General features: G+C 55.5%; 1 protein-coding gene across 3 annotated transcripts; it reads left to right on the plus strand.

Moving 5' to 3' along the window:
• Positions 1 to 1438: 1438 nt before the first annotated feature.
• On the plus strand, positions 1439 to 26490 carry SH2B2 (SH2B adaptor protein 2). Of its 3 annotated transcripts, none has more exons than XM_032707876.1 (10): positions 1439 to 1457; positions 3012 to 3137; positions 12035 to 12922; positions 15239 to 15340; positions 19232 to 19323; positions 21594 to 21688; positions 21871 to 22047; positions 22160 to 22353; positions 23106 to 23277; positions 23707 to 26490. In XM_032707876.1, exons 3-10 carry the CDS (start codon positions 12062 to 12064, stop codon positions 24018 to 24020), a joined length of 2007 nt encoding a protein of 668 aa, XP_032563767.1. In that variant the 5' UTR covers positions 1439 to 1457; positions 3012 to 3137; positions 12035 to 12061; the 3' UTR covers positions 24021 to 26490. The 3 variants fall into 3 exon arrangements, with proteins under 3 accessions (XP_032563767.1, XP_032563765.1, XP_032563766.1); XM_032707874.1 differs by lacking the exon at positions 1439 to 1457 and adding an exon at positions 1878 to 1930; XM_032707875.1 differs by lacking the exon at positions 1439 to 1457 and adding an exon at positions 2133 to 2200.
• The last annotated feature ends 896 nt before the right edge of the window (positions 26491 to 27386 follow it).

A 27386-nucleotide genomic window follows, 5' to 3' on the forward strand; every position in this document is an offset into this window, starting at 1 on the left:
GGAGGGTGGTCTGGGTGGTCCCGTGGCACGGGCTGGGCCCGGCATCAGCCGGGAATGCCGGACCCACTCCATGCAGCTCCCAGCCCTGCTGCCAATCGATAGTGAGTGCAGTGAAACCCTTAATGAAATTCCAGCCTAAGAGACTATTGATTGTGTGTTTTCTTTAAAAATGTATATGAATGGGAGAGAGGCTTTTTGGAGCAGAGGCCGGGGAGAGAGGGGGGAGAGTGGAAACACATTGTCAGCCGCTGTGGGAGGTGGGTGATCCAGGGTCACCTGCACTGAGCAGTGGGATCCAGCCCCTCTGTGACCATCAATTCATCCCCAGAACACCCCTGGGAAGGGAATCGTAGAATTGTGGAAACATTTAATGGTTTGGGTTGGAAGAGACCTTAAAGATCATCTCATTTCAATACCCTTGCCATTTTGAGCCCTCAACCTGGGCTTGAAAACGTGACCAGCCAGAAGCAGGGGTGAGCATCCACCCAAAATCATCACAAAACCAGGCATGATGGAGAGAAGGTAAGAGTCCATGCCTTGGTCGTGCCTCCTTGGCAATGCTTTTGCAACCCCTCCCTTGGCCCATGTTTCACACTGCTGCCAAAAACACAGCCAAACAAAAATAGAGGTTTTGGAAGATGCTGCTTTGGGGGAAGAAAAAGCAAACAGGGCATCACTGTGCACCAGCCCTACAATCAACCTCCCTCCTTCCCACCCCCTCTGAGCTCTCCCAAACCAGCCTCTCCCCAGATCTCCCCAGATTACACCTGGCAGAGTAAGGGGATGGTGAGGAAGCATAATAAATAAATAATAATAATGACAAAAAATCCACCTCCCTCTCCACCCCTTACATAACCAATGTTGTTTTAATCCTACAGGTGCTTTGCAGAAGTAAAAAGGATTTGTTCCTTCTGCAAATCCTTTTTTTTCTTTTTCCTTTTTTTTTTTTTTTTTTGTTTTTTGGTGGCTCATCCTTATCCACCCGTGGACACGCCACAGGGAGGCTGGGGGGGCTGTGAAAGGTCTGGGAGGCTGTGTGACCCCTCACTACATCCCTTAAACCTCTCTGGGGTTCAGCTCCCCTGTCCTGGGGTTCCCTCTGTCCTGAATCCCCTGGCAAGGGAAGGTGCTCAGAGATGAGCCCCCGAAATCCACCAGCAGGTGGGCTCTGGGGCTGGATCCCACACCTCCCCCTGGAGCCCATTCCAGTCACACTGCACTGCCTTGTGACTCCTGGGAATGTGGGGGTGCAGGGGGTCACCCCAAATCCCCTCTCCTGTGCAGCCTAACAATGAGTATTGGGCTGGTAGACGGGGTGAGAAAAGGTTGTACCCCCTTCTCAAGGCACGGGGGTGCCCTGCCAGGATTTGCGAGCCTTGGGGTGCCCCCTGAAGGTTTGATGATCTGAGGCTTTGAAGCTTCCCCCAAGCATTTGGGGTGGCGCCCAAGGATTTCAGGTGTCCCTGGTGGGGGTTGAGTGCCTGTCCGAGGATTTAGGGCCCCCACTGAAGATCTGCGGTTTGGGGCACCACCCGAGGACTTGGGGTGCCCGCGCGAGGATCTGGGGAGGCATCCGAGGACTTGCGGTGCCACCGACATTTGGGGCGCCCTCGCTGGCGCGGCCCCCATCCCATCCCATCCCATCCCATCCCATCCCATCCCATCCCATCCCATCCCATCCCATCCCATGTGCTCGGCGGGGGTGGGTGCCCCCCCCGCCGGGTGCCGCCCCTGGGGGTCCCCAGCCCGGTGCGCTGCGAATCGAGGGGGGGGCGGCGGGACCGGGCGGGGCCCTTTAAGGCGGCGGGGGCGGGGTGGGCGGTGCGGGGGGCGGTGCTGCCGGCGGGGCGGGGGGCGGCCGGGCCGGGCAGAGCCGAGCCGCGCTAAACCGAGCTGAGCCGAGCCGAGCCGGAGCAGCGAGCGGGGCCGGGTGAGCGCATCCTGCGGTACCGGCACCGGGGGGCGGCGGCGAAGGGGCGGAGGAGGGAGGAGGGCTCTTGTTTTCCCGGTTTTTCCCCCCGCCCCCGTTCAGGAGCGGGCCCCCCCCACCCGGGAGAGGGTCCCGCCCCCCCCCCCCTCCCGCCGCTGCGGCGCGGTGGAGCCGGGAGGGTCCCCGAGCCGCCCCCTTCCCTCGCCGCCGCCGGGCCGGGGGCTGCCGCCGCCTCCCACCCCCCGCGGCTGGGTCATTCCCCCCCTCCCGGTGAGCATCGGGCCCGGCGGGGGCGGGAGGGACGGCGGGGGGCGGTGATGGGGCAGACCCGGCGGTGCCCGGCTCGGCCCGGTGCGCCCGGGGATGGGGGGCTGCCCCAGGGATGGGGGCTGCACAGGGAGAAGAGGGGCTGCCCCGGGGATGGGGGCTGCACAGGGAGAGGGGGGCTGCCCCGGGGATGAGGGCTGCACAGGGAGAGGGGGGGCTGCCTCGGGAGAGGGGGGACGCTGCCCCAGGGATGCGGGGCTGCACCAAGGGTTTGGACTCCCCGGTGACGGGGCTGCCCCACGGGAGGGGGTTCTGCCCCGGGGATGGGGGGCTGCACCGCGGGGATGGGCTCCCCCGGCCATGGGGGCTGCCCCGGGGGGATGAGGGGCAGCCCTGGGGGGCGGCAGCCCCGGAGCTGGGGGCGCAGGCAGCGCGCAGCACCCCGCGTGGATGCTCCGTGATTTTCAATCATTATTGTCTGCCTGGGTTTGCGTGAGGGGTGCAGGCAGCTCTAGGGGGGTCCCCACCTGGTCCCCCCGGACCCTCCGGCAGCCGGTACCTCCCGCGGGGCCCCGGGGACCCCCGTGGGGCCGCTGCGGCTCCCGAGCTTCCTCCAGCCCCGCTCTGCTGAGCCTGGGTAGCACCACGGGGAGGCCCTTGGGAAGCGGAGGGACTTTCTCCCTGGCCCTTCTGCTTATTTCTGGTTTTGGTGGAGTCAAGCTGGAGCCCAACAGGGCTGTGGCTCAGGGGTGAGATGTGCCCGAGGATACTGCTTTCACTCCAGGGCCTGACAGGCTAATCCTTTGCCTTCCAGGTCCCTCTGAGTGGGTCTGGTCCCTCATTCCAGCGTGGAAATCGATGAGTTGAAGTTATGCATTTGACCTGGAAGAGCCAGGCTGCTGACGCTTTGGGGACCCTGTGAACTGGAACGGGAGAGGAGGTAAAACAGCTCTGTCCACCCAGCATTCTGCCCAAAATCCCCAGGAGGCCCTGCTGATTTGTCTTTTGAGTGGATGAGGAGCGGCTGAGGGAGCTGGGGGGGCTCAGCCTGGAGAAAAGGAGACTCACAGGGGGACCTACTCGCCCTCTACAACCCCCTGACAGGAGGGTGGAGCCAGGTGGAGTCGGTCTCTTCTCCCAGGCAAGGAAATGGCCTCAAGCTCTGCCAGGGCACAGATATTAAGGGGATATTGGATATTAAGGGAAATGTCTTCACTGATAGAGTTGTCAGATGCTGGAACAGGCTGTCCAGGGCAGTGGCGGACTCAGCATCGCTGGAGGATTTAACAGACATGTAGATGTGGCACTTGGGGACATGATTTAGTGGTGGCCTTTGCAGTGCTAGAGGAACAGTTGGACTTGATGATCTTGGATGTCTCTTCCAACCTAAACAATTCTATGATTACTCAGAACTCCCCTCCACAGGGATTTTTAGAAAGGCATCTGGGATGCCTTTCTAAATAGGGATCATGCTCCTAAACCCCACAGGCTCTTCCAAAATTCTCAGCCCCCTTTCCCTGAGGCCCTTGGCCATCATGTTTGTACAGACAGGTGGGTGTGTGCTGCCAGGGGATCTGCTTAGGTGGGATAGCAAGTGCTCTTGGACCTTCCCTCTGTGTCCTTCAGTGGTGTTTCCCAGTGTCTCACCATCACTGTGATGCTTCAGTGCAGCCCAGGGCCACCGCTGAATAACTGATTTCTAAAAAAGTTGGATAATTCTCGTGGAGATGCTCCAGCCTGTTGACACGTGCTTGGGAAGGGCATGGGATTGCTTGCCCTGTCTGGTGTCTCACCCAGCACAAGGTGACCACTGCTCTGTGCCATGGAGGGGGATGAGTCAGCCCTGGGGCTGCAGGATGGAGCTCCGCTGTCCTGCTCTGGGTGCAGCTTTGGGGTTAAAATCACCACCTTCCTCAAGTGTGAGACCCTCAGTTGGCTCAGGGCTGCAGTGGCTGCTTGACTGCAGGGCTGCCTCTTTTGGCTGAGCCATCAGGTCTGTTCCCTCTTCTCCTGGACTGTGAGCGCATCTCATACACCCTCGTGGCTGGGTGGTCTTGTCCAACCTCCTCTTGTCCTTCCTCCTTGGAGGGAAATCACCCATCTCTTCGAGATGAGGATGTTACTGGCTAATGCCTTTCCTCTTCCTCCTCCTCCTCCTCCTCTTCTTCTTCTTCTTCCCAGAAACCAGATGATGGTTGCACATCTGCTGGCCCTGCTGACTCAGGCTGGCCGGGGTGCCCCGGGGCCGTGCTCCCAGCCCCAGGCCAGCGGAGCCGCTCCTGGCAGCGCTCCCTTCCCGGAGCACCCGCCCGTGGGTGCCCTCGCCTGACCTCGGCTGCTTTCCCTGCCCGGGGATGCCAGTGAGGTGGTGGGATAAGGGTTGGAGACTTGTGCCTGGCTCGGTGCTCCACTTCCCCGTGGCGGCTGGCAAAGGGAACCTGGGGACTGCGGGGAGCACGTGGTACGCTCCCAGGAATTACAGATTTGAATCCCAGCTGGCTCCGTCGCAGCGGAGAGGAGGAGAGGTCATCCCTAAAGGGAAAACTGCAGCCCATATCCGATTTTTGTTAAAGAGAAAGCCAGAAGGGCTTGGAGAATCCCTTTGCTGTGGGAGCGCCCACACTGCTGGTGCGGGGTCTGGGTCTGGGATGAGACTCAACTCACACAGGTTGTGCCATGCTTTGGAGCTGGGGGGACAGGAGTGGGACCCAGTGTGCATCCACTTCCAGGGTCCCATTAGGATGATGGGAGCTGGTTTATGCCCTGCTCCACTGGGTCCTGGCAGCATTTGGCAGCCAAGACCCTGGGGCAGGAGATGGGCCGCGATGGCATCGCAGAACCCTGGGAGAAGGGATGGTGGAGAAGTTGGACACAGCCTGTGAGTCCCTCTGACATGGTTGTGGCCATGATGGGTACGAAGGTCTGCCTGCCCAGGAGCATCCCTGCACAGCAAAAGGAAAAGAGATATTTGAGGTTGGATCTCCAGCTGGGGTTGGCAGCCATAACAGGGTGTTTTGGCATCATCTGGTTGAGGGGGGGATTCAAAGCCCACTGGAATTTTTATTTTGCTTAATACACCACTTAAGCAATTAGCAGTGATTGTAGCAGTCCTGGGTGAGGCGCTGGGAAGAATTGAATTTCCCAAGCTCAGATACCATTAGGCAGCAGTTTAAGGCTGTTTGCAGGCGGGTATGAGACAGTGATGCGTGTGGGGAATTAGATCTGCAACACACAAAAACATAATAAGGAAATTTTCTACAGAACTGGGTAACTTTATCTGATGTTTATTATGTGCCTTAATTGAAAAACAATCTTAGGGGGTTCTCTGCCATAACAGTGGGGGATCCCCAGTGATGGCTGTGCTGTATCCATCAGGATGTGCTTTCCTGGTTATCCTGCACCACTGACCCACACAGCTCTCCCCTCAAAAACACCCAAGGAGCCCCTCCATGGCATAACGGTCCACAGGGCAAGAGGAGTCTCTTTAAAGAGTTTGCATCTATTTTGTGCAGTTGGGTTGATGTTGTGGGGCTTTTTCTTTAAATCCCCTGAGTTTCAGGTGCATCCAGCGGTGGGGAGCGAGCAGATAAATCTCCCGTTGTTTGGCATTTCTGAGTCCAGGAAGGGTCTGCCCTCGGGTACCAGGTCAGTGGTTAATATGTAACAGGTGCACAGGACACTGTGCACCCACAGCCTGGAGGTGGGTGGATGTGCAAATAATTTTCCAAGGATGGGAAGGCGAGAGGAGGAGGAGGAGGAGGAGGAGGGTTTTGCTGTGGGCTGAGAGGCGGAAGGAAATCGAGGCTTAGTGAGGGAAATGTGAGATTGCTTGGTTGGGGACAGGGCTTCGGCCACTCCTCGGGGGAGGCTCTGCTATTGTGGTAGTTAAAAATAGACTTTGGACTGGTTAGTTTTCTGTGGGAAGTGTCTCCTGCCAGAGATAGGCATGTGAGGTGGCATCCAAGTGAGAGGGAATGGACAACAGCCTCGACTCCTTTACCTAAAGCTCTGCTTTTATTTTTTTTTTTTAATAACTTTTCTTTTGGGCCATTGAAGGGAGGTCTTTGCTTTATTCCCAGACACAGCTGCCTCCAAGGCCCAAGCTTCATCCATGATGCCCAGCTGTACCAAAGTTTTGCTCAAAATCATGTCACTGCACCCTGGGGACCCCTTCCCCGTGGCTGACGTGTCCCTCAGGTCCCACACCAGTGTACCCAGTGGGCTGAGTGGCTTGGGTGGTGCTCCAGCCCCGTGCATGGGCTGGCAAGCGTGGTTCCCTGCAAGCTGGATGGAATTACTCAGGGAAGAGATTATCTAAGATCCAGTGGATCTTATCTATTAACTCGTCTTTATTTTCCAGCAGCTGTCAGCACGGGAGGTATAACGTACACTGGGGGGGGGGTGATTTTGGAGGGGAGGGATAGGAACAACCCTGTGATATGGTCAGAATAGTGAGAAATGGAGAAAATCTCAGGTTTTACTGGAGGAACTGTCATGGGTCCATTTGCTTATTGGCAGGAGTGTTGGGGGTGACATTGGGATGCAGAACTGGGAGATATCACACAGCACTGTGGGGAGACCACCATGTGTGCAAGAGCAGGAAGAAGGGTCATTTCTTGCCTGTTTTCTCTTTGGAAGATGTGTCCCTTCAGCACCTGCACCCCAAAACCCTGCCCTGGCCATCCAGCACTCCTGGGTGCTTTGGTGCATCTATTTTGAGGGCTGGTCTGGCTGATGCTGCAACCAGAGAGATCCCTCATTGGGAAGTAGAAAAAGGCCTGAAACCTTTTCACTCTGGAAAAATATTTTCTAGGCTGCAAGTGTCAGGTGGACCCTGAAGTGCATCTGGAGTGGAGGGAGTCAAAGCACGCACTTACAAGGGATTGGTTCAAGGAAGGTGGTTTGACCGTAAAATTTGAGGCTGAAATGCTGTTTGATTAATATTTCAGTGGGATGGACAGTAAATGAGAGGAACAAAGATCGTTTCCATGTCTGTCTGATTCAGGCAGCCAGTCTGATTTAAGATCAAAATAGTATAAATAGTGCTTGGAGCAATGAGGAGTATGGAGAGAAATCAGCTTCTCCCACGCCAGGGCTGTGGTGGGGATGGTCAGGGGTCTGGGGGGATGTGGAACGAGGGCAGGTAACTTCTGCTTCTGCTGCCCTATGGCTTTCTCTTCCTCAGCTCAGCCTCTGCATGCCCTTAAAGCTCTGATGGGTCTTGAGGGGCTGGGAACGGCCCTTGAGCTGGCAAAGAAACACCCTGGGAGGAGGTTGCTTGGTCTTTGCATGGTTCAGGTCTGCTGTGGAATGGGGGGACATCATCTCTGTGGCCAATGCATCTCTCATCCCATTGTGCTTGCACAGTAAGAGCAGGGATGATGCCCTTGCTTCCCTCCTGCCGCCTGCTCTGTGTGATGCTCACTCTGCCCCTCTGTCCTAAGGGCAGTCAGTCCCCATCCCGGTTTTAGCTGTTTTCCTGTGTGCCTGGGGCAGGCAGTGCCTTGGAGCCGTGCAGGGAGGCTCCAGGTTTCCTCCTGAGCTGCCAGAGGGGCTGCCTCTGCCAGAGGGGCTGCCTGTGTGTCGGGAGCTGCCTGCCTGCCAGGATCACTTCTCACCCGGGGGGGCCGGGACGTATCGCCTTGCTCTGCGACCTGCTCGTGACTCGGGGATCTCCTCTGGCATGGCACGCTTAGGTCAGGCGCTTTTTTTGGGGGAGCAGGTGCCTGGGTTTCCTCATGTCATTCCCGAGGGATCAGGATCACCAGCTGGGGCTTTGAGTGGCATCGATCTTGCTGGAAACCGATCTTGCTGGAAGCCAAGCAGCTTTCTGGACCAAGGCAGCCAGGACTGGGCTGGGAACCACCTTCCCCAGGAGCCAGGGATTTGCTGCACACCCTCCCATGCAGGCTTTTCCTTCCTCTCCCGTCCTTCCCTGGCTTTGCCCCTGGAGCTCTCCCACACAGGTGGAGGTGGAGGGATGCGGGCAGGGATGGAGAGATTCAGACTTGCCACCCACAACCTCCACCAGACAGTGTTTTTGCCCACCGAGGATCACTTTGTCCCAGCCTGGCTGCGCTGGCCGGAAGGGAAACATCTCTTTATTAGGGATGTTTCCTTAAATAAAGCCATCAGAGCCAGTGCTGGGCTGGCTGTGCTGCCCATCCCATGACCGGTGTTGCGCATTCGGGTTATTAACACCTCATTAGATGTTGGTTCCTCCCCACGCCTCTGGTTCAGCAAATCCCAGTGGCTTTGTTGTTGCTCCCTGACTCCTGCTTCACCGGGGAGTTGTTTTTTTACGGTCTCCTGCGCTTCTGCTGACAGTTTAAATTTCATTTCTTCTTGAGGTCAGTAGCTTTACTTCGACTTTCAGATCATTCTGTGTGCACCCCCCAGAGCAGGGGATGCCTCAGCACACCTTGCTGAGAGAGACTGTCCTAACATCACTGCCAGGGGCTGGCTCTCACCTGCCATCCCAACCTGGGTTTCCATTTGGCTAATCCCCAGAAATTCCTTCTTTTTTCCTTCTTTTTTTTAAACCTTTACTCATTTTCCCAAGTGACAGTGACAGCAGACACAGCACTGCCCTGGGAGGAGTTTGGGGACTCATGCAGGTGGGATAGGAGCCCATCACCAGCCTGATGCCGTGGTTGCCCCTCTGTGGCTTCCCTTTGACAACAAACCACCTCATTTTATATATCCATATGTTTTGTGTCACCCAGGCCAGGGACTCGAAGCTGTGGCCCCTGGGCCAGCTCTGGAGTGGGCTGATGGCACCTCCCAAGGGATCTGGCTCCTTAGCAAAGTGCCCAGAGCACCCTGCAGCCCTTGGTAAGCCGGGCTGGCTGTGGATGGCCCTTCCCCTCCAAAAAGCAATTGCAGTTTTCCTGCTTATTTTCATCTTGAGCTTATTTTCGTCTCCGCTTCCACCGCTCTGCCCGGGGATGCTGTCTGTGGCATGATAAGTTATTTCAAGAAGTGGGGCAGAGCTGTTGGTATGGAGGGGAGTGAAGGCACCCAGATTAAAGGTAAATCTACACAGATAATTGGGAGCCTGCTTCCCGCAGAAACCGGGTAAACAATGAACCAGGGGCGGGGATGGCTCTGTGGTCCCAGGGGGATGGCTCTGTGGCCCCGGGGGGGCTGCTTTCAGCCACCCCACCCACTCCCAGCCCCTGCTGTTGGGCCCTGGCGGGGAGGACTCATGGACCAGCTCCGGGCAGGGGGGGCTGGATACATGGCACAGGGTTAGTAATCCCCGCCTCCTCAGACCTGCCAGATGTCTCTCCTCTAGCCTTCATTTTTATAAATTGGCCTTTTAAAGTCTGTCATCCCCATGCAGATGAAAGGAAGATGCTGTGATGCCTCTGTGTGTGTGTCTCTGAGCCTGAGCCCGGCTGCAGTGCCTGGATCTCGAGGCTTTTTGTTTGGGGCTTTATCTTTTTTGAAGTGCCTTTTTTTTTTTCCTTCTTTTTTTCTTTTTTTTTTTTTCCCCTTAACATCTCAGAGTCTGTTGTATCTTGGCTTGCCATCCCTTGATTTCGGGCAGGCAGGCCCCGTTCTGAGCACCTCCTGGAGAGAGGGATGGGGAGATGTGTTCTTGCCCCATCTGTGGGGGGTAAACCAGCAAAAGCCCTGGGGCTTGACACCCAGGGCAGATGCAATTAAACCCATCACTGTGGGGCTTTCTCTCCTCCTCCCAAGTCCCTTTCTCCTCTTTTCCCTCTGCATCCTTTCCCCCTTCCTTGATCTTGCCGTGACTGCTTGGATTGGCAGCAGGAGACTCCTTTTCATCTCCCTTTTCTCCCTGAGCCCAAATACTCCTGGCCTGTGGCTTGGTTCCAGGGCAGCTCCCGGGGCCGTGGCAGAGCTGGGGCTGTGAATTTTCAATTCAAAGGGCAGTAACTGCTGCCACAAGCCGAGTCTTTAAATCCTCTGCTTGGTGATGGATGGATAATTAGGAATTTCATTTGCTGGGCGGGTAACAAACAGCTTTGCATTTTCTGTTACTTTCCCGTTGTCTCTTGGGGAAATTCAGACACTGCTCCTAAACTGCAGGGATGGGTTTTTTCCCAGCTGGCATGGCTCCCTGCTCAGGTCTCCAGGAAAGCCCTGTGATGCTGGGGAGAGCCTTGCCAGGGATTTCTGCAGGGGCTGGGGCTCTGCTGGAGACTGGTGATGGTGTTGTGGGATGTGAGGGGCTAGTGCAGGTCCTCACTGCCTCCCTGGCACAGCCAGGGCACCAAGCAGCATCCTTGTCTTAAAGGTGGGAAGATGCTATGTGCATCGTGTTTCTATTGAGATTTTTGTTGCCTGTGTGGGTTTCTCCTTGTTTGAGGGGGGTGGGGAGCCACTTCCTGGGATGGAGGTGCTCCTGGAGAGCTCAGATGTTTTGTGCTGGTAGGTCAGGTGGTGCCTCATCTCCGTAGGGATGTACTGGGGAAATGGCAACCGGTTCCTGGCCACAGCTGCTGCTCTGTATCGCAGCCTTTGGGGCTTGGTCCTGCCTGTGTCTGGTGACTGACGTGGTTGGGGTCTGGAGGACAAGGAGCGGGTTATCCCAGTCCCCAGTGCCTGCCCTGATCCCGTGGCTTGTGCAGTTCATCCGAGCAGTAATTAATTATTGGCCGTGTAAGCTGCTGGCGGGATCCTGCGCGTGATTTATTAGCAGGAGTAATCCCTCGCCAGCAAAAGAGCTGCTCTGTGAATGGAGAACAGCAAAATCCAGGGAAAGAGCTGCTCTGTGAATGGAGAACAGCAAAACCCGGGGGGACTGTCGTGTCCTTCCAGAACTGGATCCCCCAGGCACAGTTCCTGCCTGGAGCACGGCAGCTGCAGGCACCCCTGGGCTCTGTATTTGAGCTGGCTGAGGTGGGTTTGCCAAACTGCTGCCCTCGGGGGGAGGGAGGGGTGTCTGGACATGTGGACCTTGTGTTTGGGGACATGGGCTGAGCAGTGCTCCACTTGCTCACTGGCCAAGGCTCGCTGTCACCAGTAGACCACAAGCAGTCTCACCTCTGGGAGATGATTTTTAAGATGCATTTGCTGCCAGGGTCTCCCTGGGGAAGCCGTTCACGCTACCCAAAGCCTGGTAGATGTTTGGGAAGTGCAGCATAAGCACCAAGCTGGACTGCACACGTGCCCTGGCAGGCCCATGGCTACTGGGAGAGGGACCAGTGTAGAGACTGGGCAAAGTGATCCTTCTCCCGTGGGCACATGGGTCTGGTCTGCAGCTCCCATTAAGCTTTGGTGTGCTCCTGGGTCTGGCTTTTGTTTTCTTTTCCCCCTGTACCCCATCTACCCCTTGGCCTCTGTCAAGGACCTATCCCAGGTTATCCATTACCCCACAATGCTCCAGTGAGGAGGGTGAAATACCAAAATTCATGTGGCAAAGGATCAGGGCAGAAATAGAGAATGGAGAAAGAGAAGGACCAGCTGCTGGGTGCAGAGGGGAGGGCACTGCCAGGACTCCTGATATTCCCTCACCCTATGGAGAGCTGTGCCATGCCCAGGCAGACACACAGCAAGAGAAATCCTGAAGGCGAATCCCCCCGGGCTCCTCCGGTCGGGGACTCCTTAGCGGTTTTATGATAAATCAATAACGCTTTTGCATGCTCATAATCATAAAATAAGTATAATTTATGGCTGCTGCCGAGGCCAAGATCTTTTTCTAGTGTGTGAGGTGGAGAGAGAGCGACACACAGACAATTGCCCACAACGTTTCCCTTTGCACAGGAGCTGCAGACTGGCTCCTGGAGACCCCCGTGTTGGGGGGGGACAAGGTGGGTTGCCCGTGTCCGTGCCCAGGCTCACGCTGTGCCCTTGCCCCCTCAGCCTGCCGGCAGGTGGAATGGGGCAGCCATGAACGGCGATGCCCTGTGCCAGGAGCCCTCCTCCCCGCTCCCCGACTGGAGGGAGTTCTGCAAGCTGCACGCCCAGGCGGCCGCCGTCGACTTCGCCCAGAAGTTCTGCCAGTTCCTGAAGGAGAACCCTCACTACGACACCCCCGGGGCAGAGACCTCCTTCTCCCACCATTTCACTGCCAACTTCCTGGACATCTTCAGCCTGGAGGTCAGCCGGGTGTTCGTGTCCGACTCGCCCACCAAGTACAACATCGTGCCCTTCGTGGGGCTGCAGAACTGCCACGTCCCCTACGGGCGGGAGGTCACCCCGAGGAAGGAGGAGACGTCCACTGAGTCCCTGGACAGCATGGACACCCCGCTGGGTGCCAGCCGGTACCTGACCCCGGCGCAGCAGGTGCAGGCACGCAAGGTGTCCTCCTACGGCCAGTCCCGCAGCTCGGAGGACGTCTCCATCCACGCTGCCGCCAAGCCCAAGTTCAAGAAAGGCTTCTCCTTGAGGAACATGAGCTTGTGCGTGGTGGACGGCATGAAGGAGATGTGGCATCGCAAGTCCTCTCCGGAGCCGGGCGCCGAGGCTGCCCCGGGCGGCCGGAGGGCCGAGAGGGAGCTGTGGCCGGCGGGGGGCAAGGAGCCTGGGGACCCCCGGGAGAAATGGACCCACAAGCTGCGCCTGTCCAAGGTGCCCTCCTCCAAGGTGGAGCTGGTGGACATCCAGAGGGAGGGGACGCTGCGCTACATGGTGGCAGATGACACGAACTGTGTGGGGAGCTCACAGTGGCAGAAGTGCCGCCTCCTGCTCCGGAAAGCGGTGAAGGTGGAAGGAGAGAGGTTCCTCCTTGAGTTTTATGTCCCTCCAAAGGTAAGTCCTGGCTTTTCTCCAGTGTTGTTTTTATGAGCAATTCAAGCAGCGGTTGGGCTTTGCTTGAGGCTTTTCTTGTTTCCACTGCTGAGCTGGGATGAAATCCAGCTCTGGTCCAGAGGGAGGTCTGGTGCTGTGTGGCTGAGGTGCGAATGGATGGGAAAATGGGATTGAAACCTATCCAACCTGCAGGCCAGAGTGAACCTTGGCTCTGTGGGTGTTGGTCTGTGCCTCTCACTGGAACATCCGTCCTTCTGATAAAATACAAAACGTGCATTTAAAGTGCATCTCTCTGGAGAGAGGCTCAGCACTGGTATGGATGGTGTGCATCACTGGGGGCTGGACTGGGAGCTTCCACAGCCCAGGGACTGCACAAGGCCTGGCTGGAAGGAGAGAACCCCATGTCCATGGCACGATGCCTTCAAGGGAGCCTTCAAGAGAGCTGGAGAGGGACTTTTGGAAAGGTTGTGGAGTGACAGGACAAGAGGGAATGGCTTCAAACTGAAAGAGAGTGGGTTTAGATTGTACATTATGAAGAAATTCTTGGCTGTGAGGGTGGTGAGGCCCTGGCACAGGTTGCCCAGAGAAGCTGTGGCTGCCCCATCCCTGGAAGTGTTCAAGGCCAGGTTGGATGGGGCTTGGAGCAACTTGTCTAGTAGAAAGTGTCCCTGCCCGTGGCAGGGGGTTGGAATGAGATGATATTTAAGGTCCCCTCCAAACCCAGCCATTCCTTGATTTTATGCACAGAGGATCTGGTGGGTGTGGGCTGCATGGAGCAGTGCTGGTGCATCAGCTGCACCTAAGGGGTAATAAACTTGGGTTAAAACGGAACAACTGCTGCTCTTAAAACATTTTAGAGAGAGATCATAGAGGGATTTTTTTTAGTATATCTTGATTTGTCTCTAAAAATCAATTTTGAAATTATTTTACAGCAACTTTTATGAACATTGTCTGCTCCTCTGTTATAATCACACCCTCCTCTAGTTTACAGCTTTCTCCCCTCATCCCATCTTGCTTTCCATCTGGCAAACGATTCAGCTGTAAAAGTGGCACCAGTCTGGCACAGCTGGAAGAAAACAGCTTTTTTCTGCGGCAGCCACAGCTTTGTTTTTGCACAGACCCTACAAAAACTATGGCCGTGTCCTTAAATCTTTAAAAGGAAGAGCCTTCCCGGAGAAGAGGGGGTTAGAATGAGATGATCTTTAAGGTCCCTTCCAACACAAACCATTCTGTGATTCTAAGCCCTTTCTCTGGCTCAGCGGTGAATTATCACCTTGTTTCCTTTCCTTTCGAAGCAGCTGCCGCCTCCTTTCTGACCTTCTCCTGTGCAAACACCAGGATGGAAAAATTCCCTGGGGATGGGCAGAGCCTTGCAGGGTTGAGACGTGTCTGGAGGCAGCGCTGGGGCTCCAGGGCTGGCAGAAACGGAAACATCCTGGAAGGGAAAAAGCAGTTTCTGTTCTGTCTTGGATGTATTTATTTTCATTTCCCAATAAAATTGGGAACTGAGCCCATTATTGGTAACCTGCAGCCGGGAGCTGCTCCCTGGCCTCATCCTACTCCCTGCACCCAAGGCACCAGGCGCAGGTTTCAGTGACTAAATTGCATCTCCACTTCCCACATCCGTGATGCTCCAAATCCCAGAGCCCTGGAGAGCAGCTCTGCAGGCTCCTTTGGGGGGATTTGTTATAATTAAAACAAATATCTGGGGATTTTGTTGCTCAGCAAACACTTGGAGTGGGAGGCACCAGGTCCTGCCCCCCCATCAAGGCTCCGGCGGGTGCCAGGGGCCCTGGGGGAAATTCATTTTTCTTTATTTTAATGTAATTAAAATTCCCTGCATGGCTGAGGCTGCTGTGTCGGAGCTTCTCGGTTTGAAATGCTGCTCCTGTGCTGGATAAAGGGAGCTGCTTTTCCACATGGGAAGCGTCCCCCATCAGATAGCACAGTTCTCTCCCGGCGGATCTCCATCGGGAGAGGGTTTAAAATGGAGAGGAGTAAGTGGTGTTGGCAGAGCTGGCACTTCAGCCTGTGCTGGAGCAAGGAGATGGTTTGGCACTTAAATGCACCTCCCTGCCTTCCACTGGGCCTCCTCTTGGTTTAATTCAAAGAGCTCAGAGTTATCAGAACGGGAGGGAAATCAATGCTGTTTATTCCCCCGCTGTAATAACCACACAGGCTGAGCTGATCTCGCCTCTGAGAGCTCCACTGTGTCGTCCCCAGGGACAGTTTGATTCAATTGAGTGACTTTTTTTATTCATTGATTTCTTTTAATTTTTTTCTTTGGTTTTGTTTTTTTTTTCCCCCTTTTCCCAGGCTTCCAAACCCAAGGTGAGCATCCCGCTGTCGGCCATCATCGAGGTCCGCACCACAATGCCACTGGAGATGCCTGACAAAGACAACACCTTCGTCCTAAAGGTGAGAGCAGGGTGTGTATCCCTACAGGAACCCCATCTGCACCCCCTGCATCCACCCCCTGCTGCAGGGATGCTCAGTTCCTGAGGGGATTGTTGCCTTGGCTTTCGGAGCTGAAATGCCAACAGCACTAATGCCCCCCATGGGATCCCTGCCTCCTCCACCTGACACCTGGGTATTTTGGGATCGAGCTGTTTGCCTGGCTTTCACTGTGGAGCTTGGTTTCTCTGGGTCACCAGGAGACAGGTTAAATTAGTGTCCAGGGATGACCTGCAAGGGAAGAAACTCCTTGGTGCAGCTGCTTGTGGTTTTGTGGCTGCCATGGCCCTGGATTGGTGGCACACGGTGGCTGTTTCATTGACATGGGGCAGTGGCACTCAGGGCTCTGGTCTAGTTGACAAGGTGGTGTTTGGTCAAAGGTTGGACTCCATGATCTTGGAGGTCTTTTCTAACCTTAATGATTCTATGGGAACAGCTGTGCAGGGCCACTGAGACCCTGGGGGTCAGCTACCCCACATGAGTCTGTGGGCATGAGGAGAAAGTCTCTCCAAAAAAGACTTTTCCAAATCGTGCTTAATGCTGCCTCCTGCTCTGCTGGAAGGCAACAGCCTGTCATGGCAGATCAGGGCTGAATTTTGCAGGGTCCTGGCCACCATGATGATGGATGTGTTGTTGGAGGTGGTGTTTCTCTCCATCTAATGGGGTTGTACTTTCCCACTTGTGTGGACTCGCGTTCTCCATCAGAGCTGTGGGATGTGCCCAGCTGGGAGGCAGCACATGTACATGGGGGAACGCCAGCATTTTGAGCATTTCTGTGTCCTTCCTCTGCTCAAAAAACACTTCTCTCCCTAAGAGCTTCTCCCCTAAGAGTGTGTGGCAAAGCAGAGCAGAGGAGCTGGGCTTCCTGGCTGAATGAACCTGCTTGAAAGCTTAGAAAACTGTGAAAGCAGAGGAGGGGAAAAATAAAGCCTGGCTTTGTGAAAACCCTTGCACCTGGTAGCCTGCTGACCCTGGCACACATTCCCACTGGAAATCATTTTCCACCAAACCCAGCTCCTTGTCAAGGTCCCACACCTTCGCCTGGCACCTCCTTCAGGGCATCCTCCCTGCCCCAAGGGCTTCTTGCTCTTCAGCCTCAGCCTCTGCTGTGCTCCGTGTCCACCACGGCCATGGAGGGTCATTCAGCTATCTTCTGTGTCTCAAAGACTAACCTCAAGAGTCTTCTGCCATCCACACTGACCAGCCCAAGGTCCTCCTTGCTTTCCTTGCAGGCTCTGAAGAGAGAATTCCCCAAAGTGTACATGGGGCCATGTCCCAGAGCAGATAGGAAGGACTGCTTCTCCTTTGATTGCTTCTCCTTTCTTCTTCCTCTTTATCCAGCCCAAGCTGATCTAGTTGTTTTCTTCATACCCTGATGATGATGATTTTGACTCACATGCAGCTTGTGGGCTGGTGTAACCCCTCAATGGTTTTTGCAGAACTGCTCCAGAATTATGGTTCCCCAGCCCAGACACCCACAGCAATCGGTGTGAGCCCAGAGCTTGCCCTTGTCCTTGAGCTGGAGGCATTTTCTTCCACTAAGCGTTTCTCAGCTTTGACAAGAGCATTTCAGTTCTTGCCTCATCCTTCAACACACTTGCAGAGTGGTGTCACCCATGAATTGATCAGGCATCTTCACTTGCCTTTGTCCTAATCATTACTGAGGAGCAGCACGCACAGAGAGCCTTTGATGGGAAGGAGCTGCTGAGCATATCCCTCAGCTTTGACCATTGGCCATCAATAGCCTCTTAGCCATTGATCACTGCTCTTGGAATACTGCTCATCAGCTACCTTCAGTCATGTTTTCTGGATCTCCTTACAAATCCCACCTCAACTATGTTGCATCAGTGTCTGAAGCGTGGCGAGTCCGAGGATGTGCCACTGCTTCTCCCATCCCAGGGGCTGTCACAAGCATGAGCAGATGAGTTTGACTGGGTTTGGTCATGACAAATCCCTGCTGGGAGGGATTCAGCTCTGGGGGTGCTTTCTGGGTGTCCATAAGAGTCAGTTTCTTTGGCTCCTGGAGGAGAACTCTGGGCTTGTCCTCTTCCCATCTTCTGGAGCCAAAAATGCTTTATCCATCCCCACCACTAACAGATCGGTGACTACTTCAGCCATTTCTTTAATTTACCTGGGGAATGCTCCAAACCCCACCAGTCAAAAGATGCTTGATTTATCAGGTACCTCCTGCTCCTGCCCTGTCCTGGCCAGGGTGCTTTCCCTGCCACAGGGGGAATTGACTGGAATCGATCCTTTGAGTGAACAGAGGCAGCAAGCACAGCACACCTCTCTTCCAGTGCTTCCAGCCAGCCTTTGCCCTCCCCTCCCAGCTGTGGGCACAGAATGCTATTCCCCTGTTCTCACATCCATTATTATTTGTGGGTCATTTTCTGCCTGGGCCCTTCTTGCTGGGTCATCTTCTGGCTGTTCTCCCATTCCCCTTTTGCTGATTGGGCTTGCAAAGGGGGTGAAACACCCCCAGGTGCTGGGGTGAAGGTTAGATGGGTAAGAGAGGGAGCTGAGTGCTGTGGTTTCCCTGCTGCCTTCCTGTGTGATGTGGACCCCAATCTCAACCTTCACACACAACATGCAGGTTATGACGGGTGGAAAAGCCCCTGCCTTGTTTAGGGAGGCCACACTAGAATAGTTTCTGCCAAATTGCCTAAAAATGAGCAGGCAGCGTGTCCCCAGCTCCCATCAGACACCAGGCACACGCAATTTTTTCCATTGCACAAGCAGGTGCTTGCAAAATACCCAAACCCTGCACGTGCTTCGCTTGCTGTCATGCTCTGCATGACTGAGCAGTCCCGTCTCTCACATCAGCTTTGTGTGTTGTCCTCAGAAAGCCAGAGAAGCTCCTTTGCTCTGGTTAAACAAATTAAGGGGGGGGGTCTTTGCTGCTCCCCTACACCTCTGCCCAGGGCAGGATCACTCAGGCACAGCCCAAGCTGCGGCAGGGACAAGGTCACTGCTCAGCCTCAGCCAGGGCTCTGTTCCCTGCCCTCCCTGCTTATTTTCAGGACAGTGATTCAGTTGTTTGTGATTATTAATTTGCTTGGAGGTTGTCTCAGCTGGCAATGTGATACCCTCCTGGAGTCCAGATTGCTTTGCCAGCTCAGGAACGCGATGTATAAAGCTCTGTGAAGGATGCAGGGAAACCTGCCAGAGGCACACAGCATCCTGTGGCATCTGCGGCCGCTGGTGTGGGGCTTCTGGGTTCTCCCTGTCCCCAGAAAGGCACAACTGCTTTGGGTTTGCCATTTTGGATGCTCTTTTGCATCCTGATTTTTACTTAATGTTTTTTTCCCCGTGAAAGTGGGCTTCTTTCCCACCCCGCTGCAATCAGAAATCAAAGCCTCATGGACCAGCAGGCAGGAAAGATAACAGAGGAGAGGTTTAAACTCCTGGCTTTGGGGTGTGGCAGGGTTTGGGGGCAGAGAGCAGCGTAGCTTCTGCTCTACCTGTGCAGAGCTAGTTTTCTGGGGACACTGAGGTGATGCTGTCTGTGTTGGTGCATAATGCCAGGTACCCCCAATGCTGCCAGCCAGGTGTGGTTTTGCCACAGAGGCTGTAACAACCTTGTAAAAAATCTTGTGATACATGTGCTAATAACAGTGGGGTGGGAGTTTTCCTCTGAACCCCATCTTTGGTCAGGGGGCACACCCTTGGGCACAGCAGGACATCTCTGTGGGTCACCCCTCGGCACCCTTGTGCTGGGATGAGGCAGGACACTGATCCTCTCCTGCTCAGCCAAGTGCTGTTTAATAGCAGCAGGTTTTGTAGGGGTCCAGCTGGGTTATGGGGGGTGGGTGGCAGGACCCCAGCACTGCTGACACCATCCCACATTGCCTGCAGGTGGAGAACGGGGCTGAGTACATCCTGGAGACCATCGACTCCCTGCAGAAGCACTCCTGGGTGGCGGATATCCAGGACTGCATTGACCCTGGGTAAGGATTGCTGGGGGAAGGGGCTGTGTGGGGCTGAGCTGGGCACTGCTGTGCTGCCCTCACCCCTGTGCACGGGTTGTTACCCCAATGCAGTTTTTGCTACTCAGGTTGTTACAGAAGTCCCCGACTCAGAGCAGCCTGAAAGCTGAGTTAGCAGCCTTTGTTTGCAGAGCACTGGCTGCCTGTTCACCCTTCCCTTCTCCATGTCACCTCAGCCTGGCAGAGGCAGGTGACCTGGGAACGCAGCCCCAACATGGGAACCTTCTCACACTCACCTTCTGAAGCTTTTATACTGTATTTGAGCTATTCTCCATGTTTTTTTCCAGTCTAGCATCCATGGTTTTTTCCAGTCTAGCATCCATGGTATATTTAAGATTCTGCTGGTTAAATCGATTTATTTACCTTTCTATCACAGTGGCATCAATACTGTCATTGCAGTCACAACTCAGCCAGAACCTCCCATCTGCTGTTTCATCAGCCCATGCAGCAGGTTACGTATTAGGGAGGTTTTGTGCCCAATGCTGCTGCCCTTCAGCTGGCTCAGACAAGCCCAGCCTCTGGGGAAACCCTGGCACTGACCTTCTTGGCACAGTTTTGGAAAAACAAGGTGCCCATGCTTGCAGAGTTGAAAACCTCAAGCAAACCTGGAACAGGGCCTTAGAGAGGCTCCCGCTGCCTCCAGGCTGCCTTTGCCCCCTTCTGCTGGAGAGAGGTGGTTTACAGGGCTGGTTACTGTGGAGGCTGCATCTAGTGGGGAGGATGCACTGATGCGCTCCAGATTTTTACTCCTCCAGCTCCTTTTCCTGTTTTTTGAAAGATATAATTCATTGGCACAGGTTGCCCAGAGAAGCTGCAGATGCCCCATCCCTTAGAGTGTCCAAGGCCAGGTTGGATGGGGTTTGGAGCAACCTGGGATAGTGGAAGGTGTCCCTGCCCATGGCGGGGCGTGGAACGAGACGAGCTTTAAGTCCCGTAATTCGAAAAGCAGTTCTGAGGCTGGGCTGCTGAGGGAGGCAAGGCTGGGAAAAGGCCCTTTTTTTCCCACTGCATGTTTCAGTGCCAGTTTTCCAGCCGGAGCCAAGCACCACGGCCGTGCTCCCCTCAAGCCACCGCAGGAGCCGCCGGCATCCCCGCGCCAGCCCCTCTGGCAGCCTCCCAGCCTTCTCTGTTTGCTTAGCACCCAGCGCCGTCCCGCTCTGGCCTCCGGACGTGACTGTAAAGCAAATAATAATGAACTCCAGAGCAAATAATAATGAGCTGTTTAATACACCGACACACGCGCTCGCTGCCAAGAACGAATTTCCAGTCAGCTCCCGGTACTTTTGCCAAGGGCTGCGTGCTGGAGCCGCCGCGTGAGCGCCCGGCGACGGCTTTTCTGCAACGCGCTGTTGGTTTTGGTTTCCTTCCTCCCTTCTTGTTTTTAGCCGGCTGCAGCTGAATGACTCCCAGTGGCTGATTCACGTACTGGCCACTAAATAATTCAGCAGCTCACGAGGGAGCCGTTACCACCCGACGCAGACGCTTCCTCGCTGCCTGTGCCCACGTGGCCGCTGTTAAGCAAGAGCAGCCCAGTGCTGCCGGCAGCTCTGGCAGTGCCAGGCTCTTTCTGACAGCCAGGATAAAAATAGGCTGTGGAGCAAGTCGGATGCTTGTGCAAGAAGGATGCTGAAGTGCACGGGGAGGGTTGGCAGCAGGGATGCTCTGTGGGGGCTGCCCCCCTGCCTTGGTCTGTTCCCACTCGCTGGCTTGCTCCAGGCTTCCTGGCTTGTTTTTTTTTGATGTCTTTTAGGGTTGTAATTCCTACGGGTTGGTAATTCCCTTTGCAGAGGGTGAAAGTGAAAGGGTGGAAGTTGGTGGTGGGATTGTATGTGGGTGCACCGATGTCTTGCGAAGCAAAGGGCTGAGGGTCAAGGTGACAAATTTCCATCCAAACCAACAAGGCTGCAGCATAATCCTGCAGCTGGGACTGACCAGCATGACTCTATGCAATGGGCTTTCAGGGGTTTAATCCCTCTCATGCTGGTTTCTCACCCCCAAAAAGCCATGTTGTTTGGTGGCTGCTCTGCCTCTCTGTGGTGTTGGTGCTTCTATTTGTGGCAGCTCCTCAGGGGGAAGTGAGGAGCATTGGGACGTGCTTCCGGATCACAGCTGGAATTTTGTTTGGCTGAGTCCCCATTCTTCGCCAGTGAGTGGAGGAGTGGAGGTGCCACACATATGTGTCTGTAGTGTGGCACTCAGCATGTGACCGTGTGCTCTGTGCTCTCCCCCAGGGACAGCGGGGATGATATTGAGCTGGTGTCCTGTGCACAGGGAGCCTGTCTGCCAGGCAGGACAACCTCCTCCAGCTGCGAGTTCCTGGCTGACGGTAAGGACCTACATCTGGGAAAGTCTGGGAGTCCCTCAAAGCCGTAACGTAGCTCTCAGGTGTCTCTGAGAGCCAAGGGTATCCAACATGGTTGCCTTCAGAGAAGGGCAGCCCCCAGCTTTGTCCAGTGGTGGTGGGTGATGCTGAGCTATGAGCCCATCCCTCTGCAAATTCCCTTCCAGATGTGCCCAGGCCGCCGGACAGATGCGCCCTGCCCAGCGCTCACAACACCACCACGGCCACCGCCATCCCCGCGCCCCATGGCCGGAGCAGGGACTCCCTGGGGGAGCTCCTCACCCACGTCCCACTGGAGAACTTCCTGCAGACGCTGGAGTCCTCCCCCACTGCACATCTCACAGGTACCGGGATGCAGGATGCGGCCCCAGCATCTCGCTCTTGAGGGAGAGGATGAGGAGGCGGGAGGGGGTGATGTCTGGGTGCTCCCTAAAAACCTGCTGTCCCTGCGGGCAGGGGAGGACAGCGAGGCAGAGGCGGAGATCAACCTCTCTGACTTCCCCTGGTTCCACGGGACTCTCTCTCGGATCAAGGCAGCTCAGCTGGTGCTCTTCGGGGGCGCCCGGAGCCACGGATTGTTTGTCATCCGGCAGAGCGAAACGCGGCCGGGGGAGTATGTGCTGACCTTCAACTTCCAGGGGAAAGCCAAGGTGGGTGTCCTCTGCTTCTCTGTGAGTATCAGCACCAGCCCTGCCCAGCACCCTGGGTTCCTTCCTGCTCTACAAGCAAGCAGGTGCCGTGCAGTGACCCCAAACACAGCAGCTCTGGCAGGGCAGCCCCAGGACCGCCTGCCCTTGTCCTTCCAAGAGCCCTCTGCACCCTACTCAGCCCCTTCTATGCTTTCCTAACTGGATCAGTGCCTGCCATGCCAGCATAAGGTTAAATATTATTAAGTAATATGTATGGAAGCCCAGCCTAGCCTGGCACATCATCCCCTGCCCTCTCCTTTTTCATTCTGTGCCCCGAAGTACACGAATGTACTATGAAGAACCAACTCACATGGAGTTTTCTGCTGACTTTCTAGCAGAAGGCACATGCTGTCAGGGGTTGGGATATAGCTGCCTGTTCTTGTCACTTGTCCTGCAAGAAGTAGTTCAGGTGGGCTAGAGTCTTCCCCAAGGCTGTCTGTGACGCTGGGATTGGAGCTTCAGCCCCCCTGGCTGCACCCAGCCTCCCTTCTCTGGGTGTTTCTTTATGGTCTTCATCCCTAGGAGGGGCCAAACTTCTCCTGGGGCTGCAGCGAGTAGGGTTTTGCAGGAAACACCCTGCAGCAGGTTAAAAATGACAGTCCTAAGTTAGGAACAACCCACCCTTGGCTGATGGAGGTGGCTCCTGCTGCTGATTGCAAGGGTGGTCTCGCCCTCGCAGTCCCCAGCTCACCCACTTACCCCTGTGCTTCCAGCACCTCCGCCTGTCGCTGAACGAGAGCGGGCAGTGCCACGTACAGCACCTCTGGTTCCAGACCATCTTCGACATGCTGCGCCACTTCCACACACATCCCATCCCCCTGGAGTCGGGCGGAGCAGCCGACATCACCCTCCGCAGCTACGTGGTGGCCCAGAGCCCACAGCCCGGTAGGTGCTGGAGCTGGGCAGGGGCAGGGCTCCATGTGGAGGGTTGGGTGTGAGGTTTGGGTGGTATCTTGTGTGGAACTAAAAGGGAATGATCCCTGGGATTCCCTCCCTACAGCTGTGCCTGTGCTGACGCACGTGGCTCTGGAGATGTGCCAAGGTGGGTGTTATCCCATTGAAGGCAGGCAGGGAGACCCATGCAGCAGCAGGGCTGTGCTGGTGTGACCCCCGTGTCCCTGGCCATGGGTGTCAGTCCCCTGGCTCGAGCAGGAGAGGAGCAGAGGGGTCCGCAGGGCTCAGAGCATCCTGCTATGCTGGGGGAGTGTGGGCAACAGGGGTTGGGGAAGGGCAAGGTCAAGGATGGAGAGGATGGGCATGGAATGCTGCCAGCAAGGGAGCACTGGAGGGGTCAAGCTCTTGTCTCCCTTGCAGATGCTGGCCCCCCACCACCCCTTGTGCCACAGCCCCCGGGCTGCCGGGTCGACCTGCCACCTCCACACTACTTCTGCAGCACAGCACCCACCGGCCCACCGGCCCCACCGCCTGCTGAGGGGGTGGCCGTGGCCCCCCCTGTCACTGTCCCTGCACCCTACCACCGCCTGGAGGGTGCCCTGGGCCCCCGGAGCCGCAGCGACAGCACCGAGCGCCGGCCGGAGCCCCCCACCGCCAGTGCCGAGGACTACCACGAGGCTGACAGCGCCCGGAGCCGGACCCGGGCCGTGGAAAACCAGTACTCCTTCTACTGAGCCCCCCACGCCTGGGGGCTGGATGGTGGGGGGAAGCGGGGCAGCCGTGCCCCTCACCGCTCCACCAGCCTCGCCACCTCCTCCTGCCACCACCAGCAACCAAACCGGGACGTCTTTCTCGCTCCCTGCTGCTTTTGGGAGCTGTGTCAGCAGCAGGCGATGTCCCAGCTGGACCTTGTGCCAGCCCCAGGGTTGGGGCAGTGCTGGAGGTTTGGGAGGCTGAAAGAGTCAGTGCCATTTTGGAGCTTGCAGCCTCTTCTTTTTCCCTCCGGACCAAGAGCTCTCCGAGGGCCGAGCCGAGCTCCCTGCATCTCCTCCCGGGTATGACCGTCGTGGGATGGCAGCCCAGAGCTGTGACAGGCTCCATCCCCCAGCCAAAGCGCCTTGGCACATCCATTCTGGGGTGAGAGCCCAGCATGGCCAACATCCTTCTGGCACCATCGCCCTGCAAACCAGCTGCTGAGGGACTCTGGCGTTTTGGGATGACCATGGAAATGGCAGATCTACATGCAGAGACTTGCTTAAATACGTGGATCACTGAGAGGGCACCACTGAGGGTTTATCCAGGCTGGCTTTTGGGCTCCCTCTGAGGCATGTGTTTCCAACCCTCTGCCAGGAGAAGGTTTTTTTTCCAAAGCTTAATGAATTGCATTCAAGGAAGGGTTTTCCTGCTGTCCTGCCTTTTGTGTTCCTTTGTTTCCTTTCTCTCCTTGCTGTACCTACAGAGAATCCCTGGATAATCCCTTTCTTCCTCCATCTCTTCCTTGCTTTCTTAAAACCTAAGCTCTCTGCAAGGGCAACAGCTCAGCCTTCTGACTGCTCTCTGCCACAGCTGGGCGATGTTTTCCATTGCTCAAGGCAAACCTTGGAAAATATGACAACACCCCTGCTTTGCATCAGTTGTTGGTCATTCAGGATGTCCGGGGAGGACAGGCAGAGGCCAGGGGCTGTGTCTGGAGGTGAGGGACAGCCTTGCCCTGCAGGTGTTCAGCTGGGCTCCCAGGAATGAAAACACTACACATCTTCAGTAACTGCTATTGAAAGTTACTGGTTTTTTCTTTGACAAACAGAAATGCCCAGGAAGAGCAAAAGGAGTGGGGCTGGTGCCAGGTGGGTGAGCAGCCAGCCAGCACAGGGGGCCAGGCCAGGATGATGGGCAGGATTGCCCTTGCCAGTGGTTGATGTCCCTCCCCAGCCGCTGTAAAACCCTGCCAGTGAGGGCTGGAGCAGCACTGCTGCCAGGAGGGACCAGGCACGCAGTTGTCACTGCTGCTTGGTGGCTCTTTGACAGAGCAATGCAGCTACGTGCACCTGGAGGAGGAGGAGGTCCCTGATGGAGGTGAGCCCTGGAAGAGAGTGTAGAGCAGAAACCTGCTGTGGCCAGATGTGCACTACATTGATGCTTTCCCTACAGGTCATGGAAGCCCTTAGGATGGTTTTACAGGCCAGGGTCTGTGTGCCTTGTATGGGGTGGGAGACCCTCCAGAAGGGCAGCTTTGCTTGCAGACAAAGTGCTTGTGTGTCCCTCTTGGTTTGCCTCCCACAGCTTGTCTCACCCAGCACCAGGGCTCCTGGCTCCTTGTGTGGCTGCCAGGTCTGGGTGACAGTGCTCACAGGACCTGAGCCATGTGGCTTTGGAGTGCCTGGACAGGTTTCCAGGTAGAGCAGACCCCACCATAGCAGCTAGAAGTTACCACTTAGTGCAAAGAGAGGTACAAGACAAGCTACAACCTAACTCAAAAAAAACCCCTTGAATTTGCCTGGAATCGGGTTGGGCCAAATTTTTATTTTTTAGGTGCCTTCTTTCCTGAGCTAGCAAAGCATGTCCCCAGTGCTCAAGTCATTTGTGCCTCCCGCTTCCAGAGGGCAGGGAAGGTGTCTCCAAGGCTCCTTCTGTGATGTGAGAGCTGTCTTTCTGGCCCATGGGTGTGTGAGATGAGAGCTGGTGGATCTCATTCCTGCAGGAAATGCCACCTTCTCCCCAAACACACAGCCTTTCAGAGAGCAGCGGGAGCAGTTTGCTCTCTTGAGGGTATTTCTCCTTCCTCAGCTCAGCTAAAACCCAGCTTGGAGGAGCCCATGCAGCAGGGAAAGGTTGATGGGTTTAACCTGGACATGCTTCCTTCACACACAGAGTGAATTTTGGATATTATTGGTGATTTTGGATATGGAACAGACATCATCACTCTGGTTCCTCATTGAGGTCCCAAGGGGCTGAATGGGAGCACTGCCTTACAGATCTTCAGATACTGGCTGGTTTCTCACTTTCTGTGTCACAGGATAGGAAAAGGAGGGGGAAGCAATGATCTGCAAACAAAAATGTTAATTTGTAAATAGGGAAGAGTCTGGAAGAGTTTACTGTTGTGTAGAATAAATTAATTTTATTTAAAAAAAAAAGGGGGAGGGGGACTTGATAAACAAATGGAGAACTCGAGTTCCGGTTTTAAAATAAAATCACTTGCAAAAAGGATGGCACGAGAGCATGAGCTTGGGGTTTTGCTGGATTTGCTACATGAAAAAAGGAAAAAAGGGAGGGAGGGTGCTGTCATGTCACATGTGTGTAGACCTCGTTGCTATCTCGAGGCAGTTGGGGCTGGGCTCAGTCTGTCTCTGCCTGATGGAGTGCACTGAGGAGGGAGAGAGGGGTATTTTTCTCACTGCTGAGCAGAGGGAGGAGGAGGAGGAGGAGGATGGGTCCAGGCTGCACAGGACAGGGTTTTATCTCCTTCCAGTCTCTTTTTTTCTTTGTCTGGTTTGTCACTGGTGCAGGTTGAAATGCCTCCCTCCCCAAAGCAGTGTGGATAACAGAGAATGAGCAGCCCTGGGGTGTGAAGATGGACCTCCCTTGCCAAAGGCCTGTGAGAGCATCTCCCAGCAGCCATTCCCCACAGCCTGTCTTTCCCCCTCCCATGCCTTCGTCTCTCCTGGGAGGCAGTGCCTCGTGTTCTGACGTTGTATGTCTTTCTAGTGTGCTCTTTTCTGCTGAGAATCCCCTGGGAAAACTGGGGCATTGTCCCAGACTGTTCTGTCACAGCTAAGCAGCGTGACAGACGCAGCTAACACATGGCTTTTGGGGGGGTGGAGGGAGCTGCTCAGCTCAGGAATCAGGCCTCGGTTGTGTCATGATCCATTCACAAAAATATTCCCTCCCCCGAAAGGCTCCAGAGCCTGTTCACTGCTCCTGGAGAGCTCATCCATCAGGAGCTGGGCAGCTGGGGAGGTGACAGCCCCTCCTTATGGATGACTGTTGCCCTCAAGGCTGGCACTGAGAGATGTGTCTGTGGGACAGCTGCTCTTCCTGCCTAAACCTAAACCATTCACACCTCAGCTTATTAGCAAATTGACTAACTACAGCATCAGTCTTGC

The sequence above is a fragment of the Chiroxiphia lanceolata genome, chromosome 20, assembly GCF_009829145.1.
Source record: "Chiroxiphia lanceolata isolate bChiLan1 chromosome 20, bChiLan1.pri, whole genome shotgun sequence".
In the NCBI taxonomy this organism is placed as follows: Eukaryota; Metazoa; Chordata; class Aves; order Passeriformes; family Pipridae; genus Chiroxiphia; species Chiroxiphia lanceolata.

Excerpts from the sequence above, each read along its gene's own strand:
- SH2B2 (XM_032707876.1), top strand. The coding sequence starts at position 12,062 with ATGAACGGCGATGCCCTGTGCCAGGAGCCCTCCTCCCCGCTCCCCGAC. Across the intron at positions 19,324-21,593 it reads CAGGACTGCATTGACCCTGG|GGACAGCGGGGATGATATTG; the intron begins GTAAGGATTGCT and ends GCTCTCCCCCAG. Across the intron at positions 23,278-23,706 it reads GGCCCAGAGCCCACAGCCCG|ATGCTGGCCCCCCACCACCC; the intron begins GTAGGTGCTGGA and ends TCTCCCTTGCAG.